This window comes from Cyrtonyx montezumae, unplaced genomic scaffold (genome assembly GCF_038088225.1).
Source record: "Cyrtonyx montezumae isolate F1298 unplaced genomic scaffold, pur_monq_1.0 scaffold_18, whole genome shotgun sequence".
NCBI lineage: Eukaryota > Metazoa > Chordata > Aves > Galliformes > Odontophoridae > Cyrtonyx > Cyrtonyx montezumae.
Genome location: NW_027071914.1, coordinates 7037366 through 7059338, shown reverse-complemented (window position 1 = coordinate 7059338; position 21973 = coordinate 7037366). Strand labels below are relative to the sequence as shown.

Sequence of the window (21973 nt, the reverse complement as noted above, 5' to 3'; positions counted from 1 at the left end):
ACAGCACAAAGGATCATAAACCCAGCAATAGATCCCCGTAGTCTGCCTTCATTACCTTAATTTGCAGAGCTGTGTACTTGCATTATGATACTGCCCGTAGTAAGGCAGTCATATGGTGTTTTTCCAACATGACACTGCCTACCACACAAAAGCCAATAGTGACTTATAAAAATGGTTCTCTCAGATACCGAAAATATTCCAGCAACTACAAAGAGCTCTAAACATAAGATATTTTGTTGCAGTTTTGTTCCTTGCTACTAACGAATCTACGAAGTTAAGCATTAATTCTTCTCCCATTATCATTAGCTGGAGAAAGAAAAGATAGGAGAGAGAAGTAAGAACACATGAATGTATAATATTCAGACGCACAAATCTGCTCCCTGAGTACCTAGGAAAGCCACACAATATAATATTTACAGTGTCATAACTTTTATCCCGATTTAAAAGAACTCTTCTACAGCAGTGTATCAGATGCGACTTGTTCAGTCCATCAGTAATGTACTCAAAACAACTATTAAATAGAAACACATCTATACAAGCAGCTGTAGAAGTGGTGAGAATCAAGAGTCCCTGACATCTGCAGAGAGCTGAGCCATCCCAGCTCCCAGCCCTACCAGCATAAGGCTGATGACAGCTTTACCTCCTATGCACCAACGCTTCCTGTGTGTTCTGGACAGCATGCTGCAGAGACACGGCCATCATGCCTCCCTGGGAAGCACCAAGACGTGCAGTGCCACCCCCTGCTATGCCTCCCCCAGCTGAGCACCTGGGGCACCTGCTGGGAAATGCCTCCTCACTGACACGTGCAATTGCTGGAAGCTGCAACCTCAGCCACAATACTTAGCACAGGATTACCTTCTGAAAAAAAAAAAAAAAGAAACCCAATAAAAAGATTTCTGAGCTCCTGTCCCAGTATTTGATTCATCAGCTAAGTACCATGACTGGCATAAAATATTTCACAAAAAACTTACACGTGCTCACCTGTGAAATGTTAGCAAAATCATACGGATCATTAGTGCTATATTACAGCATCTTACAAATAATCTTCAGGAAGATAACAGCTGGATTGAAAACAAATAAACAAACAGAAAAAACTTTTCCTTCAGAGCAATATGAGTAACAAAAATTCACTGTGACTCAAACACTTTTTGCTATAGTAACATTTCTATAAGCCAAGAAGCATGGTAACAAAAAACCTGTTTGCAAACTGCAACACATCAAAATAACTGAGGATTTTTCTTCAGGGCTACAGACAAATTTTTAGAATTCCAGTTTCACTAGAAAAGATCTTCACCTGATTCATCCTGTATGAAATTCTTTCCCTACAATCTCCTCTGAACTAAGTTTTGTCTTCCACTTTGGCAAGTCAGTTTGTGCTGTTTTTCTATTGTTGTTTCTTTGCTACATACACTGATGGTCAGAGCAGCAACTCATGGCAGCAGAAGACAGCAGCGCCACAGATCTGTGCAGCAGGCTGCCAGTCTTCAGCACACTCCACATTGGACGCACAATTTATTTTTTTCTTAAATGTGTATAATAAGAAAAAGAATATTTGGGTTCCAGTGACAAAATTGCTGTTGAGTAGAACTTGTTCTTTGCATTGATCTAAAAACACTGTAACTGTCATCATCCCAATAAATTAACAAGAAAAGACATCTCTGTTGCAATCATGTTATGTAAACATCTCACCGATATAGATATATCATTAGATTATATTTTAAGCTCCCATATGTCACTAGAATTCATGCTGAAACAACCTTACAATGCAATCTTTATGACAGATTTCTGTGGATTAACCAGTTTCCAGTTTTCTCTGACGTTCTGTTAAAACTTTAATACTCTAAGCATTGCTGTTTGACATGCTTTCTTCCCTTTCTTTCACCAAGCACAAGCATATGTTACAAAACAGTAAACGCTGCTCTTTAATTTAGAACTTCCAGCTAGAAAAGTACTTTGCACCAATACTGTATATTATTTTCAAAGTGGAAGAATGTTTTATTTTATTCGCACGTAATTTTTCTTCCACATATTCTGTTAGTTTTGCCAAAATTAGTTTATACCAAATATTCTTAGAACATGAAACTCACTGGTTAAAGTCAATAAATAAATATGATAAGGATAAAGCTTACCATCCTCTTTCCTCATCACTTTGTTTTGTAAAGAGAAGTGGAACCATATCACAGCTTCTTTTTCACACTACACTATTTTGGAACATTAAGGCCAGCTATAACTGGTACAATCAGAATCTCCCCAAAGAATTATTTATGTTAAGTAGTAACAGAAAAAGAGATGAAATGAAGGTTAAAAAATTATTATTATTATTTCCAGAGCAAAATATAGGAAGCAAAACAAGTTCAACAGAAATATATTAGATCCTAAGCAATAACACAGAATGTCGCCAACTTCTTGAACAAGCAAAGGCAGGAATACTGACAATCTGAATTTGCTCAAAACCTAGCGATGTCAATGTTAATTCCAGAGGACATTAAACAACAGTCTTCCATCAAGTATATTCTTGCTGGATTATAATATTGTAAGCTTTAATGAGCTTTTCATTTTACTGTCAAAAGCAAAAAGAAACAACGAATAAAACATACAATGTAATGAAGCCAGACGACGTCTTATTTGTCTACGGGAAAAAAACCCATTAGTACTTGTCCCCTCTTAAGCTGTTTTCAGAGCACAGAAATCACACACATGAGGTAATTCAGACATAATACTTATTTTCCATGCCTATTTTAGAGGAAAACTCAACACAAATTATACAAAGTCTGATCCTATAAACCTCAGTGTGTTCTACAGTGGCAAATAACGAAAGACTTATGCATGCTTCAGTATTGTACAACACAACAGCAAAACACTTACTGTTACTGATCTTAGGATCTTAGATGGAAATCTGTGCCACCATGTGTAGAAAATGCAGAAGACCTTCTACTGGAAAACAGATCAAAACTACCTTTACTGCTTGTAAGGGATCTATGCTCATAAAGAATCGCTGCAGTCTATGGCACCTCCCCAGGATAACTTTATTCATTTTATTTGGAGTTTCTTTTCTTTTGCGGTTATGTTCACTCTGCACCCCAACAAAGGATTGCCATCTTAGCTAGTCCTTTCCCAATTCTGAGGTGCCACTGTTACGTATAAAATTTGGAATTTCATACTTTCAGGCCACCTCTCCAGCTAGCTGAGATCCTTTAAAACCTAATTCCATCCTTCAAGCTGCTTAAAGGTTTAGGCATGTTTCATTATTTTCAGATCATTAATGAAAACACTGAAGATGGACTTGATTCAAAATTGTTTCCCTCTAGTAAACTCCATAATCGTGTTCTTTGTGCTGTTTCTCAAATGTGGTTCCCTCTGATCTGTGTTTTTCCACACTGTTTATAAGAAAGTCATTTGAGTCAATGTCAGAAACCTTATTAATGTCAAAATTTAGGACATCTACTGCCTCCAGCAAATTACTCTGGTGTTCAGAAGTGGTCTACGCACCACCACATGGGATCCACTCATGAAAAGGAATACTAGGTTCAAAAATAAAAAGATGGTCATATAAATATTTGCACCATGGGAAGCTTTAGAGGGAAAAAGGATACACCTGACCCATCTGGCAGATTTAAATTTAAAAAATAATAAATGAACAAATCATTCTGTTGCTCATTTAAAATCATCAACATTTCCAGCTCTTACTGTGAGCACCTGGAGGTGATTTTTCTCTGGAGACTGTGCCTCTAACAGTAACAGTGCCATTGTGCTGAAAGCAGCCCCAAGGTTTCCACAGTTGACAGTGGAGGATGCAAGGTCTCACTGTGCTGCCAGCTTTGCACCTACTCTGGAGAATGCTTTGTTAAACACGGTCTAGAAAAAGGAGAACAATCCCTTGTTTCAATACAAGAACCTAGAAAACAATCATAGGTTCAGCAGGAAACCGTCAGAAGTGAGATTGCTTTCATTCCCAATAACATGGCAAGGTAGAGACACAGAAATGCACAACTCTTCATATTTGCACCAGCACCGAGTCCAGACATACCACCAAACATAGCAAGGAAAAATCTAGGAATACCCTTACTGAGTGGAGCATTTCTTACTAGAGCACTTAAGAGATACAAACAGAGAAATATATATACGTCATTATTCGTACAAATAAAGATGGAGATATATATCAAAGGCAATCAAATCCAAACAGCCTAAAATCACTTTTATGTCAAACCCTATGAGTAAAACACCCAGTTAAAAGTTTCAGATTTGCTCAAACGTGGATGTGGACATGCTTCACAAAACAATTAACATACCTCATGTTATGGTACAGATTTGGAATTAAAATAACAAAGGGGTCTAATAAGATGGAAATATGAGAAAATCAACTTGGTTTAAAATAGATGGACAAAATCACCTTAGTGCTAGTCTGTCAGCCTGATATTGTAGGATTTATCACCAAATTCTTAGGCTGTGAGTCCAGAAGAACTTAATGGAAGTTTTCAAGAATCTAGATGCTTTAAGAGTGGCTGGAGTTTTATAGACATGTGGCAAGACACTTTTTGTTTGTGATTGTGATTAGTCTTGGTTTTGATCATCTTGGCTTGTGATTAGTCCAGGTTTCTCCTATGCCAGAAAAATCTGGTCAAGTCAACAGTTCCCCTGCATTTAGTAGTTAAAGGATTAAATGATCAAGAATAGGTTTTCTTGGTATGTCTCAGGTTCTATGCCTGGAATATTACAGGTTCTTTTACTGAAGAGATGAAGAAATTAACACTGGTTATGTAAAAAATAGAACGAAAACTGAATTTAAAAAATAAACATGGAATTAGGAAAAAAAGTGTTACACAACAATGGAGGGGAAATATGCAGGCCACTGAAGCAGAGAATCTGCAGTAGGATCCTAAAAAGCACCCTTTGAGTGTTAGGAATACAATAATGAATCATAAGTGTATGAAAAAAAGACGAAGAAAAATTCCTCCTTGTTACAAAGGAAGTACGACTGTGGGCTATAAAACTGCAGGTTTAATCATTTATATGTAAATTATCTGTTTATACTTGTTGCTGTCAATCTCAACCACACATAACCTTTAAACTGATTGGGCTAGTCTTTTGAGATCTTGCTTTTCTACATGTTCAAAAGTGGGAGTACTCTTTAAGGCATGCGAGGCATCAATTCCAATAGGACTACTTTTATTTCTTAAAATAGCCTCAGGGTAACAGAACTTTTTTTCCCACTTTTTATTATCATCAGTTTTCAGATAAATTCTGTAGTGCATAAGGACAAGTAAAAATGAACGAGGAATGAACCCACATCCTACAGCTGAAATACTAAACCATTACCAAGATTTATGGAAGTGAAGTCATGCTTTCATAAACAGCACGTCTATCCTTGCAAAACAGATATCTCAGACATTTCAGTTATAACCCAAGATCTCTCTACACAGACTCAACAAGTGGAAATGCAACAATGTGTAACCTACCTGCAGACACCCAGTAAATAACATGCAATAATTTCCTCATCAAAAAGAAAGTTGTAGGAAAAGAGAACTGGAATTATATTTTCATTCAACAAAATTGCCACATTTATTCTGAAAACCAGACAAAATAGTTTTATAAACTATTTCTTTTTTCTTTTCTTTTTTTTTTTTTTTTTTTGCTTTTCTTCCCTCCATTGTAATGCTGTATTTTCAAATGTGGTTATGTTGATCCAATTGGAAACGTTGGGAAGGATTTCACATTGCAAACATTTAAGCCCTTATGCTAAACCTACTTATACAGCCATGGTAGACATTAACCACTGAGGATGATATCTAGCACCAGGAAGTGAAGTTCAAAGTTCAACTTTGACTCCAACATTAAATATCTGGAAAAGATCGTACAAGTTCTCTGAATGGACAGTACAAGAAAAACATCATTTATACACTCTATCACATGGAAGACAGCAGATGCTTCTGCAAGAAATCCTTAATACCATGATTTAGATGTCAGTATTTTCCCATTCTCATACAAGTGTTTGGAATAGAACTGTATTTGTGAAAGGCTGTACCTGTCACTACATGCAAACAAGTATTACAAGAGATCAGAAACATTCAGCTCACGAACGGTACTTTCAGACCATTTGTTCCAGTTGCAATAATGTCTTTAGAAGAAGACATCTCTTCTCATATAGACACAGTAAAAGCTTGCACATGATTACTGTTTATTTGAGTCAGATTTTCATGAAATAAAGACTACAACTCTATACCACTCAATCCTCCATTCACGCTGAATGGGAAACTACACTAGAATCAGCCATTTCCATCATAAGTATAAAGCTCCATGTACACTGTAGGAAATAACACCGAATTACTGTTAGATTCTCTTTTTCTTGCAGAGAGTCGCAATGCAGTGGACAGATACTGATTACCAAAGGGCTGAAAATAGTCCAGGTTAAAGAATGCAGAGCTCCACATCAGTTTGTCTGCCCTTTTTCTTTGACTCTGCAAAGAACAGATGCACACTATCTGCGAGTTATCTTCCTCTGTGCAATTGATTCTGATATTTTGCTCAGATATATTTAATGTATACTTTGATATTTTTATCACGATTGGAAAAATAATTTAGATAAGGAAAGCTCTAACTAAGAGGCTTGCCTACTCATCATCTTTATAATTATTTAAGGCTTACATTTATCCTTCCTTTGGAAGCGGTGAGAATTACTCACCAGGGATGATAGCACTTGAGCTGAAAGCTGAGCTTACTTCCTCGAAGGTCAGACACCTTCTGAAATAGCCAATATTCATGAGAAAAATAGAAAATTTGGAGGTGCATTTGTCATAACTGCAAGACACGCCTTTAAGAACAACACTTACAAGAAGGTATTATCTCCTCTCTAACAGACTGAGCTCATTTTTGGCTGGTCAAGTGGCCTCATGTTAACTCATGATCATGTGGAACCAACAACGCTGTGTTTTCAGTCCCAGCTGGAGTCCACCCAGTGAGCTTTACTCTACCTTCTGGCTAAAATACTTCCTACAGTCATCCAAATCCCTGAAGGGAAAAAGGGATTTAAAAAGGAAAAACAAAACACATAAACAAGCAGCTGCTCTAGGTTGCCTAAATCCCTGCATTTAAAGTAAACATGCTGCATTCAAAAGGACTGTATTTTCCCTATAGGAGCAAATAATTTCATCAAATCACATGTTTTCTGTTTAACCTGGCATCTTGCTAGTGTCCAAAACATCTATCTTAATACCACCGTATTAATTCAAGATGCCATGGTCACAGTAGCTATACTCAGTTGGAGATACTGACTTATGCTCTAGCAGGAACAACTGCTTTTGCCTTCTCAAGAGAGATCTTTCCTCTGGCAACAGCATATTTCATACTCAGATAAAAAATAAAGGATGAGAAATTGAAGCATGACCCCAGCCATCAAGTCTTACTCAAATGTATCATTAATATCAATTCATAATAAAGACAATAAATCTGATACTAACACACAGAAATTCCATCCTTTGCAACTGGGTTTGAAGAGACACTAAACTCACCTAAATCACCTAAACAACATACAGCCATCAAACCCCTGATAAGATTGCAGGGTGCCACTCTGCAATGACAAGGGCTGCATTTTGCTAATCTCATAATCTCAGACTTCAAGAAAACTTGAATTATATGATCATTTTTATTATTATGAAGTCCATGATAAAACATGTACATCCATCATGTGTTCATATCTTCTCTGATTTGCCTCAACATAAATTTTTCTCAACAGGACATTTTTTCCATTAAGGATACTGACGTGGAAAGGTATTATAGCTGATTTCATCTGCCTCTAAGATGATACCAGATTGGTAATACATTTCATAGGCAGTGTCTGAAACATCCAATGACTTAGTATACCACCTCACAAACCAGTAATTCTCAGACCCCTCCACAGCCTCCAAGTTTAGTTCACCTTCAGAGTTAGTTTGTGACCCAAATCTGTTTTTGTTAAGTGCCAGCTGTAAAAAAAAAAAGCAAGATTAATACTGTTCCCACATGAGCTTTTGTAATAAGGAACTTATTTTAAGATATTTTCTAAGTATGAGACCGTTGTTAAGATGCCTGCTCATATATGGCTATTAAAACAATGAAAATCATTTTTAAGTGATAGTTACATGCATACATCTACAATTTAATGTTCAGTAAAAAAAAAAAAAGATGGACGTGCCATTTACAACAGACATAATGACCTAATTTGTCAAGCATATACATGGTATCCATTAAGACCAAAGTGAGCTGGCATCAAGCCACAGAACAATGTGGCCCTGAATACAGTCTCAAGGCCAAATAAGAGCTAGTTCCAGTGTGTGCAAAAAGGAGCACACTGCTCATTTGCACAAAGGCAGACCTTTGAAGAAGATGGCTAAAAGCCTGTACACACATCGCTCCATAGCACAAATTGATAATGAGCACAACCAGATGACACATAGTTGTAAAATATTCAACTTCGCTCACCTAAAATAAAAAGAGAAATATTTGAATTGGAATATAAATAAACAGAAAAATAACTGGCAGTGTCTCCAATCTTAGCAGACTTAAAAGTTTCCAACATTTTCTGTTTAGAATTCCTTTATACACATAGTGAAACACACAGACATCAGGTAAAAACTCAGTTTTATTTTTTTTAAGAAAGTTAAAATATTTATCAAATAATTTTATAATGAAAGTAAGTTTTCCAAATCCATACAATCAATTCAATAGTATTATCAGCAGTACAGAATGTGTCATTGTAAAGTACAAATGCAAGGCTATACTGTACAGAACAAATTTTAGAGTATAATAAGAATTTCAGGCATTCAGCAAGATGCACATTTTTCTGTCCTCAGAGAAAACTGTAAACTCTCATTAAAATTGTCCATAACTGAAAAAGAACAAACAAACCAGAGTTGAGTGGAAGCTCATCTTGTTGAGCAAGCAAACAAGCTTTGATAAGAATCTAGCTATGCTTTGCAGAAGAAAAGTATCACACATTTACCTAATAAGATGATTTCAAGTTTCTCTAGACTTGCAGAAGATTGTTCTTGAAGCCTGAAAAGAAAAGATTTCTCATTACTATATGAACTGAGAAGCATTAATACCAAGTATGTCACAGCAAAGTAAGAAACTTACGGTGTAAAATCATCATATTTGTGGCATTATCCATTCCTTTGATGCTTATCTGCTGCCATGCATATGTTAGCTGTATAAGAATGAGAAGGTTCTTGGCATTGAAGACATCCCTAAGACCATTCTGACTGACTTACTGATATTACTGTTGATAACATTCATTTTTGCTCTGCATAGAAAAGAAGATAGAGGAACTATAGGTAAATAGGTGACCCTTTACAGAACTTTCCCAAAACAGTAAAAGAAAATCTCTCAGGTAACAGGTTACAGAGGTTCAGAAACAAAAATAAGAGTATAAACAAAATTCACAAGCAAAACTCTACTTACCAGCACTTCAGTATCAGGTTGTCTGTGTAACATTTTGATATGTGCCAGTCTTCCAGAAGTCAGTCGATCAAAAGACATGATCGTTCTGGGCCGTGGTGAGGATGAAAATTCCTGCTTTCTTGGAAAGCACTAGATGTGTACAGATGAGCTCCCATACAGTAAAATTCATGTGCTTGTTGTGCTTAAATTAAGCTCATTTTTCTAGCAGCCCACAAGTCTTTGCCTTGAAAAAAGCTGTGCCTGCTATTGAACACATATGCATGTATAATACATGCTGATTGTCAGTTAACCATCTCAGAGACAAGAATAAGAGCTAAGATTTTACCAGAAAATAATTTTATTGAGTAATTCAGAAGCCATCAAAACCTTGTATAATCATCTTTCACTAATCAATAAAATACAATGGATGCAGGAAGGTATTTAATTCCATTTGCAGATAACTACTAAAAGTTATTTCCAATATTATGTAGTCTTATCTAGAGCACAGTACACACACAATGTCAAAGTGGAAAACTATACTTTTGTCTTCACACCGACTTGCATCAATTTCTTATTTTTATTTTTCCCAATATGTTGCCCCATTATCATGTAAGATTTTTGCATAGGTTTACACAACTTCTCTAACTTTTGCCACAACAACCACAAGAAGAGCCCAAGTCATGTGATACTGAATATAAGTAACCATATATATAAATGCTCCATATGCAATAAGGATGACTTATAGATTGTGCAGCTGCAAAACACAAAAAATTGCCTTTTATATGTATATACAAATATAAACTTTTAACCCAGTCTCATGTTTTTCTGAAATTTCTCATTATTCTAGAACAAAAGAATCCTTATTTTGAGAGTGCTTAAATCATAACAAGATTCAGAATATTCCCATATTCAAGAAAGTAAGAAAGGAAGACTCAGGGAACTACAGGCCAGTGAGTCTCACCTTTGTGCCTGGGAAGATCATGAAGTGGATCCTCCTGGAAGAGATGATAAAGCACATGCAAGATGAGGAGATGATCCACGACAGCCAGCGTGGTTTCACCAAAGGCAGATTGTGCCTAACCAGTCTGGTGGTCTTCTTTGACAGTGATGGTACTGATGGACAAAGGAAGAGGAATTGATGTCTTCTACCTGGACTTGTGCAAGGCCTTTGACTTGGTCCCACACCACATCCTGATCTCTAAATTGGAAAGATATGGATTTGCTGGAGTGAACTGTTCAGATGACAAAGAATTGGTTTGATGGTCATAGCCAGAGAATTGTTGTCAACAGCTCTGTGTACAGATGGAGACCAGTTAAGAATACTGTCTCTCAGTGGTACATCCTAGAACCAGTGCTCTTCAACATCTTTATCAATGATACAAACAGCATACCCTCAGCAAGTTTGCTGATGACACTAAGGTGAGTAGTGGAATTGTCACAATAGAAAGGAGGGATGCCATCCAGAGGGACCTGGACACTCTTAAAAAGTAGCACTCAAGATTGTAATGAGGTTTAACAGAACCAAGTGCAAGGTGTTACACGTGGGTTGAGGCAATCCCAGATACAAATATAGACTGGGAGAAAAACTCCTTGGGAACAACCCTGTAGAGAAGGACTTGCAGGACATAAGCCAGCAGTATGTGCTTGCAGCCCCAAAGACGAACAGGATTCTGGGCTGCATCGACACAGAGGTGGCAGAAGGGCAAGGGATGTCCCTCTACATTGCCCTTGTGTGGCTTCATCTGGAGTACAGCATTAAGGACTGAGGTCTCCAGCACAAGAAGGATGTGGAACTTTTGGAGTGGGTCTAGAGCAGTGTCATGAAGATGAACAAATGGCTAGAGCATCTCTCCTATGACGAACAGGTTGAGGGAGGTAGGTTTGTTTAGCTTGGAGAAGAGAAGCCTATGAGGAGACCTCAATTCCAGTACTTAAATGTAGCTTACTAGCAGGAGGAGGACCAACTTTTTACAGTCTGATAGTGACAGAACAAGGGGAAATGGCTTTAAACTAAAAGAGGAGATTCAGGTTAGGTGTTAGGAAGAGATTTTTACTCTGAGGGTGGTGAGATGATGGAACAGGTTGTTTAGAGAGGTTGTGGATGCCCCATCCCTGGAGGCAACTCAAGGCCAGTTTGGATGTAATCCTGCACAGCCTGATTTAGTTGGTTGGTGGGCAGCCCTGCCCATGGCAAGGGGATTGGACCTAGACAACCTTTAAGCTCCTCTGCAACCTAAGCCATTCTATGTTACTGTGAGAATGACAACACAGAGACAAATCTGTACAGAGAACATTTCTCTGTAATTTGACAAAGGGAGATGGACCAGGAGACTGCAAACATATAGAAAAGCATATAGATAACTAATTAACTCAAAGATATCTTCGCAGAATTATAGTGCTACAATATATTAACTTATTCAAAGCATTATCATGATATTATCAATCATTACCTTATAAATTATAATTTTATTATATAGTTTTCTCAACACTTTCATTATATTTCAGATGAATACAAATACAGCATACTAGGATACAAAATCTGGTCACTTTCTACAGTTGTAAATACAATTCTTCATTTTTAGGAAGGTCAGACAGTGGAACATGATGCCTAGAGAGTTTTTCCATTCTCCATCTTTTGAGAATTTCAGGACTAGTCTGAGTAGTATCCTGAGCAACATAGTCTAATCTCAGACTTGACCTTGAGAGCAGGAGGTTGGACTGAAGACCCCCTGATGTCCCTTCCATCTTGAATTATTCCAGAAATATATCTTGAAATATAAGCATACATTAATAATCCACTTAATAACTCCTGCTTTCCCCTATTAGAAATGACATTGAAAACAATAGATCTAAATTATAAGCCTAGACAAACCAACAGAATCCCAACAAATAACCCCATACCATGACAAAGTCTGAAATACTTCCAACACAGCTCAAACTTTTCATACATAAAAGATGGACCCTGAATCTCCAGCTAAATACCTTTGGATGGTAGGTCAAATACACAAACATTCCAGTAATATTTCTAAAACTGCAATAATTTCCTTGTGAAGTATTATTGTGAAGTTGCATAACAAGGTAATGCTCTAGCAAATTTCCAATAGCATTTTCTGACATCATTTATTGGATTGGAATATGGTAACAATTGATTCCCCTAGCAAATGAACTGCTATTATCATAAGGAAATATTAACTTGGATTCTGTATTACATAGGTTTAAGACCTAAAAAATGGGATTGCATCCAGTAGCAAACAGTGCACATTTCTGAAATAGGTGCACTTAGAACAACGTGAACTACCACTACAAAATAACAAAAATAAGTGAGAGCTAGTGAAAAAATGACACATGAACAATCTACCACTCAACTTGGTAATCATTTTTGTATCTAACTCAAATAGGACAGCTTGGTAGAGCAATTAACATCACTGACAGATACAGTGTACACCAAAGATTTTGCTTGAATTCCTTACAGACTCAATCAAAAACAGGCTCTAAAACAATTTCAGTAGAGCAAACTTTTAAATTAATGCATATATACTCCAAAGCAAATAAGAACAATAAAGATGATATACTGCTTGGGCCTAAGATATAGAATAATACTAAACATATCCTTTCCAATAACTTTTTAAAATACTTATTTCTTTCAAACAAACTACTGGTTAATAAAAAATACCTACCTGAAGTACATGATGGTCTAACAGAGATGCTATTACTCACTTTAGGAAAAAAAAGTGAGTATTTACCTTGAAAAACTCATACCTTCTCGAAATAGGGCTGTGAAGCGTCACATCCATCATCTCCAAACTCTTTTAGATTATTTACTGTATACAGGATTATCAGAGAAGATGCTAGAATGACATTCTTTTCTCTTGGTTGACATTTTTTATAGCATACTAGATGGTTTCATAGACATTTCATTTTTCCAGACTTTTTGGCAAATGAAACTGGGCTTTCAGAAAATGGATCCTTTTTAGTCCAAATATTTCTTGATAAAATGCACCTTTAAGTGCAATAGGAAAAACATTCCGCTGCTCAGACTAGCTATGAAAGGCAAACGCTTCAGAACTTTTAGAACTGTTTGTGTTTTGTCTCTTATTTTTATGATTCTATGTATTTTGCACATTTATCTGTGGAATGATATAAAAATGAGCTTCAAGGTACGAATTTCTTTGTGAAAACTACATTGCCTATATTTTCCCGTGCTGACAAGCATAGGTTGGATATTAGATTCCTTTTTAAATTTAACTCAAAAGCTTCAAAGCATTAAAAAGCTGGTACCGAATTTTTGTATCATTCTTTGCTCTTTTGAAAACTGTACATCCACTCATTTTTGAGATGAGATCTTCCAAAATGTAGACTGTTGTAAAGATGTACTAAGAAATAAAGAAAAAATAATACAGTACTTCATTATACAGTAACCATAACGTAATAGGAAAATCACGCCTGTGATGTTACTTCCTGTCTTAAAAGCCTGACCAAAGTTCTCAGTGCTTTTTTGCTCATGCTCAGTAATCAAAATACTGCAAAATGTACTCTACTTATATAGAACCTGCCCCAGTCAAATACACTGATGGTTAGTTTAAACTTCATTCCCCTCTTCATACTAGCCAGAAGAATCATCCATTGTTTTTGTTGATATATTTTTTTTAAGCCCTTAATGAATCACTCCAGCTATGCACTGGAGTCGCGGATTATCTTCTTATTGCCAGTATGCACTGCTTCATTACAATTAAACCTCTTTTATTCTCTTCTTGATACTCTTGAAATGAAAGTACTATGGACATATAAAAGCTGTAGTATCTGTCCCAACGAATTCACATTACAGTCCATATTAAGACATCACAACCTATAGATGATAATTAAGAAGGAAAAAAAGAATACCTTGATAATGAGGTCAACTTCTACTCATAGAGGCATATTTGCCTGAACAATGCCTGCTATGCAAAAATAAATAAATAAATAAAAATTAGCTGAAGAGGACATGCAAAGCTTGATAAACAAAAAGAATAAGAAATAAACTACTATTTAGGTTCTGATATTCAGTGGCCCAAACAACGCACGTTCAGCTTTCCATTTATATAGATTTTGGAAGTGACACGTTAATCTTTTACCATGGTTCATCCTGTCTTTTTCTAGATTATTACCCAAATGAAGTTTTTAACAGATCTTATTTAAAGTGCTTCTGTAGTATTTTTGCCATCATACTGAAAAATAAATAAATTCGATCTGTAAGGTATTTCTGATCAAAACATCCCCGTCTGATTAGAAAATATCTCCAAAACAATCATTCTTCATTCATAACCAAAGCAATCCATCCCCCACTCCTGTACGTCTTGTTCTAACACTGCCATCTATTCTGTTTTTAGTGCCTTGTTTGCTTTATCTTCAGACAGTAGGCCTTGAACACTTTATTTTTTTTAATGCCACATGTTTAACACACTATGGAAAATGTTTCTGAGAATACATTTTTAAGGAGAAACTCAGAGTGCTCTTGTTTATTCAAAAGCAATAAAGAAACCTGAAATATCATTGTCATACAGCAGGCATATTCTGAATTATACTCCACTATAACATAAATATAGCTTTGCCAAACACATTACGAAATGAGAGAAAAAAGAACTGAAGTGAAATTTATCGTCTCTGTATGTCACTATGTAATTAAAACTGACAGCAGTCCAAATTTACCAGATGAATCTTGAATACTACATTTGAAACTACATTTGAAAACATTCAAATCACAAAATTTCGCTCTGTAATGCTAGAGAAGGTGCAATATAATATTTTATTCTTTTATGAATACAAGCCAGTGGTCTGCAAACTTCCTAGTACTTCTTTACACATTTTAGCTCCCTCTAGTCTTTTAACTGATTTGCTAAGGAATTCCTTTCAGTAGTTACAACTTCTGAAAAGCAGGTGAAAATTTCTCAAAATCAGAAACTCAACTAATTTGCAAACTACAGTGGCAGAGATAGAAAGCAAAAAGCAGAGTACTAAGTCAATATACAACTAATAAAGAACAAGCTCTCTTCTGCTGTCTCCAAATTGGGAATCTAAGAAAAGAACGCAGAGAAAAGTTGATTTCCTTCCGGTATCATATTCCTGCAACTTAGTGTGTTGGGAAATAATGAAAGGGAGGGTGGGTAGATTACTCCACTATAGATAAGACATCGTAAAAGTTCAGAAGTATATTAGGAAAACCAAACATTATACATATTTCTGCCCCCTCTAATTCTGAGCAAAGCTAAAAATGATCACAGAGAAACAAACTATCTATATATAAAGAAAAAAGTAGGATTCCAGCTCTCAAAATTGATATTCCCTGAACCAAATAATATCTTCTCTTGTGTTTTCAGCATCTAGTCTCAATAATACAGCAGGTAAAATGCCTTTTCTTGTATATTAGATTATACAGCCTCTCTCATTTTGTTTTAGCTTTGACATAAAACCCTGTTCTACCATAATTTCTATCTTGAAAATTAATCTAGATTTATGGTCTCCTATACTTCAGTACATACAATCACACATTGCAAAAAAAGTAATCCCTGCATCTAACAAGAAGCCAGACAACCAGCATCAATAATAGGAGGAGGGACAAAGGAAAAAGAAAGAAGAATGGAAGGGCATTAGAGACATTAATAGGCATGGAAATGGTATAAAAATCTATCATGACTAAACTTAAAAAGGTTTTGAGCCAGATCTTTCTACCAGATCATAACTACATTTCTAAGCCAAGTACAACTAACCTGTACTTTATCAAAATCTTTGATATAGGTCTATGCAAGAAAAGCACTGTGCAGACAAAACATAGGAAGACCTGGATAATATTTAAGTGTGTAGCTAAATTCAGAATGTGAAGAATGCTGTAAAATATTAAGTCACGTCTCCTTTGGATATTGAAAAATATTTCTACCAAGGGGTAGATCCCACTGCTGGAAGATCAGTGAGGAAGGAAAAACGCACTGGAATGTTCCAGGAAATGTTACCACCTACAGAAGTTACACAGCTGTGATAAAAGGCAAAGGTGGCTCTGGGACCACACTGATGAAAAATTTAGGATATGGTTTGTGATACGCATGTTTTATGATACAAAGCCTATGAGACGATGCCGACTTCCTTTAGACATATTGTAGCAGGCACAGCAGGGCTGAGGAAGACATTAAGTTTAAAATGAAATATGAACTTAAAAAAAAGGACAGTTTACACAAGAGGTGAGTATAATTTTATGTCTTGGCACGGAATTTAGAGTCCTTCTATCCTTCATCACAAGAAAGCAATGGTGAAAGAAGTGTCCACCAGAACCAGCAGGCCAAGAAAATAAGCTCCTTCCAGCACAGAGATTATGGAGATTAATCAGTGATTATGAGTTGAATATCTGCATAAAATGACTCAAAGTCACTTCCAGTCTTATTTACTCTCCCTACCTACTAGAGTTTTCTCTGAAGTAATTCATAAAGATTATACAGATTTTTACCTGGACAGAGTGACATATATAAAGAGTAATAATTTTCTAAAGCAGCATGAAATTCTTTCAAAGAGCAGTTCAAGCACTACTTCTATCCACGTTCTTTAATAACCTTTATTACTGCAATGAAAGACAGGCCAGCTAAACACAGCATCCCGTTTTAAATCCACTTTACTACTGTAATGCTACAACTGAGCTAAGAGATAGATTCACAGTGGAGCATTCCCATAAGCATTCTAGCTGCCATGGGAAATTAAACTTTCAATGATATAATGAATACTGTATATCTCATTCCAAGTGCAACAATTTCAAGAATCTCTGTAAACCTAAATACAGTTATATCAGCACAAAATTCTCTCACACACTAGCAGCAGAAAAGACTGATTTTTAAAGGGTACAGGTATTGAATTCTGAATCAAATGACATCAATATAAATATATAATCAAATATAACTGATTTTATGAACTGCAAAAAAAAAATATATATATCCCACCAAAGATTTTATCCAAAGTCCATCACATTTATGTATTTCAGTCTAGAGAAGTGAACTTTAATGATAAAGACTCTTTTGCTAACTATGTAAACATTAATTAAACAGCAGTGTCACAAATGCAATCCAGAAAGAGCTTCTGATATATCTTTATAATTACACTAAATGAGTGAAAACTACATTTGAGTTTACATCATACTCTGGAACACCTTCTAGAATGCTAAAAAGATCAGCCATACCAAACTCTTAGCAAATTGCTATACAAGCTACAATCACTTTGTTCATGCACACGAAAACCCCGTACAATTTTTTGAATGCATAAGGTATTTTTAAATACATTTTTGTTAACTCTGTCTTAATGCCATTACTTCCCATTTGCTTGTCCCATTCAACTTAATAACAGATGCCATCTGTTACGTATGGTTCTCCTGAAAAAGGACATGTATCTTGAAACTGCTGATACGATCTTATTTAGCATCAAGTATTGCATATTTACAACATTGTCTTTATATAAATGATTGTGAGTTTTTGATTTGATGTACTTAAAGCACACTAAAGATAATTCAGCAAAAAAGATTTGAAATTTTATTTCACAACATAAGTTTTGTCTACATGGAAATCTCTACAGAGAGACTAGCTATTAAATCAGGATATATAAGAAGTTCCATTGCATGTATTGAAACCTTAAACAGAGAGAGGTTAGAAAAAGAAACAGATCATAACACACCTACTGAAAACACAATCCTAACCTTTTGCCATCATTTATAAATGGAAACTAGCTCCAAAATAGTTCAGCTGTTAGGGAGGATAAAGAACTGATGATAATCCTCGTGCTCCTCACATGAACTCCAATAAGGCATTTGAATGAGACTTTTAAAGCTGAAAACTGTCCATCAAAGCAGAATAACTTTTGCTAATCCTTGTGCCACAAATTACTAATCCATCTGGAAAGCTATTTTTTTGTATGTGTTTACAAGGATCTAAATGTCATCAGACAGAGAGACAACTAGGTTAGTAGCATATAAAATAAATAAATATATATAAATGAACAGAAATAAAAAAGTCTGAAGCAGTTGACCACAGAATAAGTAGGATTTGCAGAAGTACTTACAGCTCTCAATCTCCAGTGTGCAGTTCTGTTCATCCAGCGGATATCTCCGTAGGTCCATCATACAAGCAGCTGTCGTAGTAATTCTAGGAAGCAAAAAGAAGAGCTTGTTAATGCGTCTCATTCCAATCTTTCTTTGACTGCACATAGTTGAAAGGACAAAATATATTTCTACAGACACTTGCCTATTTTTACTAAAATACTGTGTATGTTGGTTACTTGTAACTAACGCTGTTCCAAAAAGGTTATGCCACTCTGGTGGGCAAGCAGACAGATTCTCCTTCTTTCACATTATCACTGTATTGCAAGCTTTAATGATCAGCAAACAGTTTATTCTGAAAAAAAATCACTGTGAATTAGAATGGCATTATTTCTTCCATTTTATACCAAAGAAGACAAAAAAAAGCAAGGTGGCAAAAAAAATCCAAAGATGAACAAAGAAAGAGGCATACTTCATATCCTGGGTTAATACTTAAATCCCTTCATATGAAACTTAATTATTCTTTCCTTTCTTCAACAGTGCTTTGCTAATGAAGTGATGTTTTACCTCCATATTAACAAGCAAACACTCTCAGGAATGTTTTCATAAAAGGTTTAGACCACATTTGTGTCTCTAGATAACACCAAACCCTTACACAGGCCATGTGTCTCACTTCGACATGAAGACAAACTTCTGTACCATCAGTAAATCTTCTACAGATAGATCTAACAGGAATAATCCCAAGCATAATAACATGAATCAATCCAAAGTGTTCTGCAGCCTTTTATTAACTGTGTACCTGTAAGTCTTTCTAGTGTAAGCACAAAAAAATCTTTTCGTTTTCCCCCTGAGGACATGTAATACCTGTAGCGATTAAAATAATGCTATTTGGCATCTGCCAGTATTCAAAAGAGGTATATCCTGAGCGTATTCCAAGTGGATATGTAGAGCATAAACAGAGCTATTTCTTGCCTATCTTTCCCCCCTCTCCATCTGCTAAGAGCCCAACTCCTACACAGACACTGAAGCCTAGCAATTTATACAATCTTCTCAGAGAATTGAAGGTTTTCCATGTTGGATATTTAGATTGTTCAGTAACTGTTCACAAACTTCTTTTACACGCTCCAGTTTGACAGAAAGAGACTTCTCTCTTGATGGACTTCAGTCTTCCTAATTACCTACTGTTCACTAGAAACAGAAAAATACAACTGCCTCAAACTCAAAATTTACTCCACACTGGCTTCAACAATCCTCTCCACAAGGCACCTCAAAAATGTTAAAAACAATATATACTTCTCATTAGTATCATTACTGGTGAAGCTCAAGTTTTGCTCTCATTCCAGAAAAATTCAAAAATAAAAAATAAAGCAGCCCTGTAATCTTTCCAATGGAAAGAACAGGAACAAGTATCCTTCGCCTATTCCTGAGTGGAAATCTTCCAGCATTTAACAAAAGCAAACAACTGAAGAATACATTTGAGTGTTTACCTACATTCTAAGTGCACAAGAGATTCACGAGAATTACTAGCCTGGCTGACTACTAAGTTTTCTAATACCCCTCTGCACTTCCCACTAGAGTCTACAAAACCAAGGCCTTCAAAACAAAGGCAAAAAACACAATTAGTACTGGCCACAGCAAAACATCCATTTATACAGATGAGCACTGTCAATCCTAACTTACATTCTATGGGATTTAGGGGTGCAGGAAAATATCACAAAAGGGAGCAAAGGCTGCAGAAAGGATAAAAGCTCTGTAGGAACACTATCAAATCATTAAAAAGCACAGTTACTTATCAGAAAAATAAAGAAGAAAATAAAAACAAACAAACAAAAAACAAAACAAAATAACCACATCAATAAATATCACTAGTAGGTCAGAATTTCAATCAAAACAGTAGTTTTCAATAATGGATTTAATTCAACTCACTTGTTCATTTCTTATCCATAATGCAAATCCATTGGAATTGAACATGAAATCTGTCCTCTCCTCACATCTCCTTATACTTTTTACCCTGACTTTTCTCACCTTTGGAAAATAGAAATACTTACCTTTCATCTTCAAAAGTATTTAAGCAACAAAAAAACCTTCTGATAATTGCTAATGGCTTGCAATTCATGGTGAATAGCTAAACAATATTACTAATGAAAGAGCATGGAAGAATTACCAACTTTTGAAAGATCTTAAATTCATGACTCACAACCTACATCTTTTCAGAGGAAAAAACAGCAGTTCCTTATAGTTAGTAATGCCTGAAACAGGAATATCACCTCCTACTCAGAGCAGAGCTGTTTCAATTTTCATAAAAGAACTACAAATATTTTTTACACAGCCTGGCCTAGTGAAAAAAATATAGATTTTTTTTTTCATAATGTAACCTTGAGAACAAACAATGGAGAAAATAAAAGCTTTATAAAAACAACACTGTGACTCAACCCACCAGTCATTAAGAATGATAATGGAATAACAGTGCTTTCATGGAAAAACTGTGAAGTGAAACACATTACAGAACTGTCTCAAGCACTCATTTTTTATCTGCCGTCAGAGAGAGAAAAACATTGTGATAATTCATTTTATGAACCTTTGATCCTTTTTGATATAAAACCAGTCTTCAGTGCAAAGAAATCTGCACCCCAAATATCTTATAGGGAAAGTGAAGTTGCTGTCAATAATCCCCAATAATTCAGGTGAGTATTACTTCAAAGAAAACTGAAAATTTGCCCTTGTCTCACAATTTTGAGGAGGTTCCATGACCCAGAAACTGGAACTCTGCCCCTTTCTCAGACCAAAGTTGAAGATCATAAGAAACTCTTAAAAAAACCCTTAGAATTTAAGTGATGAAGAAAATAATATTGTCCCAGTAGTGTTAATTTTTTTTTTAATACAGCAGCTATTTTTCCAAAATCTAATAGACTTTGTCCTTTCTACGAGTTCAAGTGTGATTTGAAAATCAGAACAGCAACTTAAATACTTTTTACATCACTGCTGAATAAAGAACATCACTGAGAGACAGGACAGCCTTGCTACTGATACATGGAGATGGACAGAACCTGAATTCCTTTTGGAGCTGCACTGGCTCTGCAAAACTATGAGGAATAAGAAGCAGTAGAAACTTATCTCTGCCCTGGAAAGAAGCAGCTCTGACCTATTATATACAGAAGAGAAGAGAAATGCTGAGTAAGAAGGTGACAATTTCAGATAGTTCCTCTGAGCAGAGTGGTTGTATGTGAACTGTGTAATACACTCTCTGCTCTCGCACTGACAGACTGTGACCCTACCGAGTAAAAGACAAAGCTGAAACCCAGAAAAATTGAAGGATTAATTCTTCCTTCAAATGTAACACACACGTCCTGTCAAAGGCATTGTGAAATTCCACCTCAGATCCATAAATCTTAAGGCATATTAAGGCAGAATCTGATTCTCTATTAACTGTTTCAGGACCAATCCAAGGAGCTTGGAAGGAAACCATGCTCCTTAACAGACTGCAGTTCTTCATCACATACATCATCAGAGAGTTCTGCACAC

General features: G+C 35.8%; 1 protein-coding gene across 2 annotated transcripts in view; it reads right to left on the bottom strand.

The window, feature by feature from the left end:
• The window catches only part of GABRB2 (gamma-aminobutyric acid type A receptor subunit beta2), a 126207-nt gene that overhangs the window by 39012 nt on the left and 65222 nt on the right, over positions 1-21973 (bottom strand). For both annotated transcript variants that reach the window (XM_065734509.1, XM_065734510.1), the window contains exon 5: positions 18475-18557. In XM_065734509.1, coding sequence (XP_065590581.1) covers positions 18475-18557 — 83 coding nt within the window. The remainder of the gene's footprint in view (positions 1-18474; positions 18558-21973) is intronic.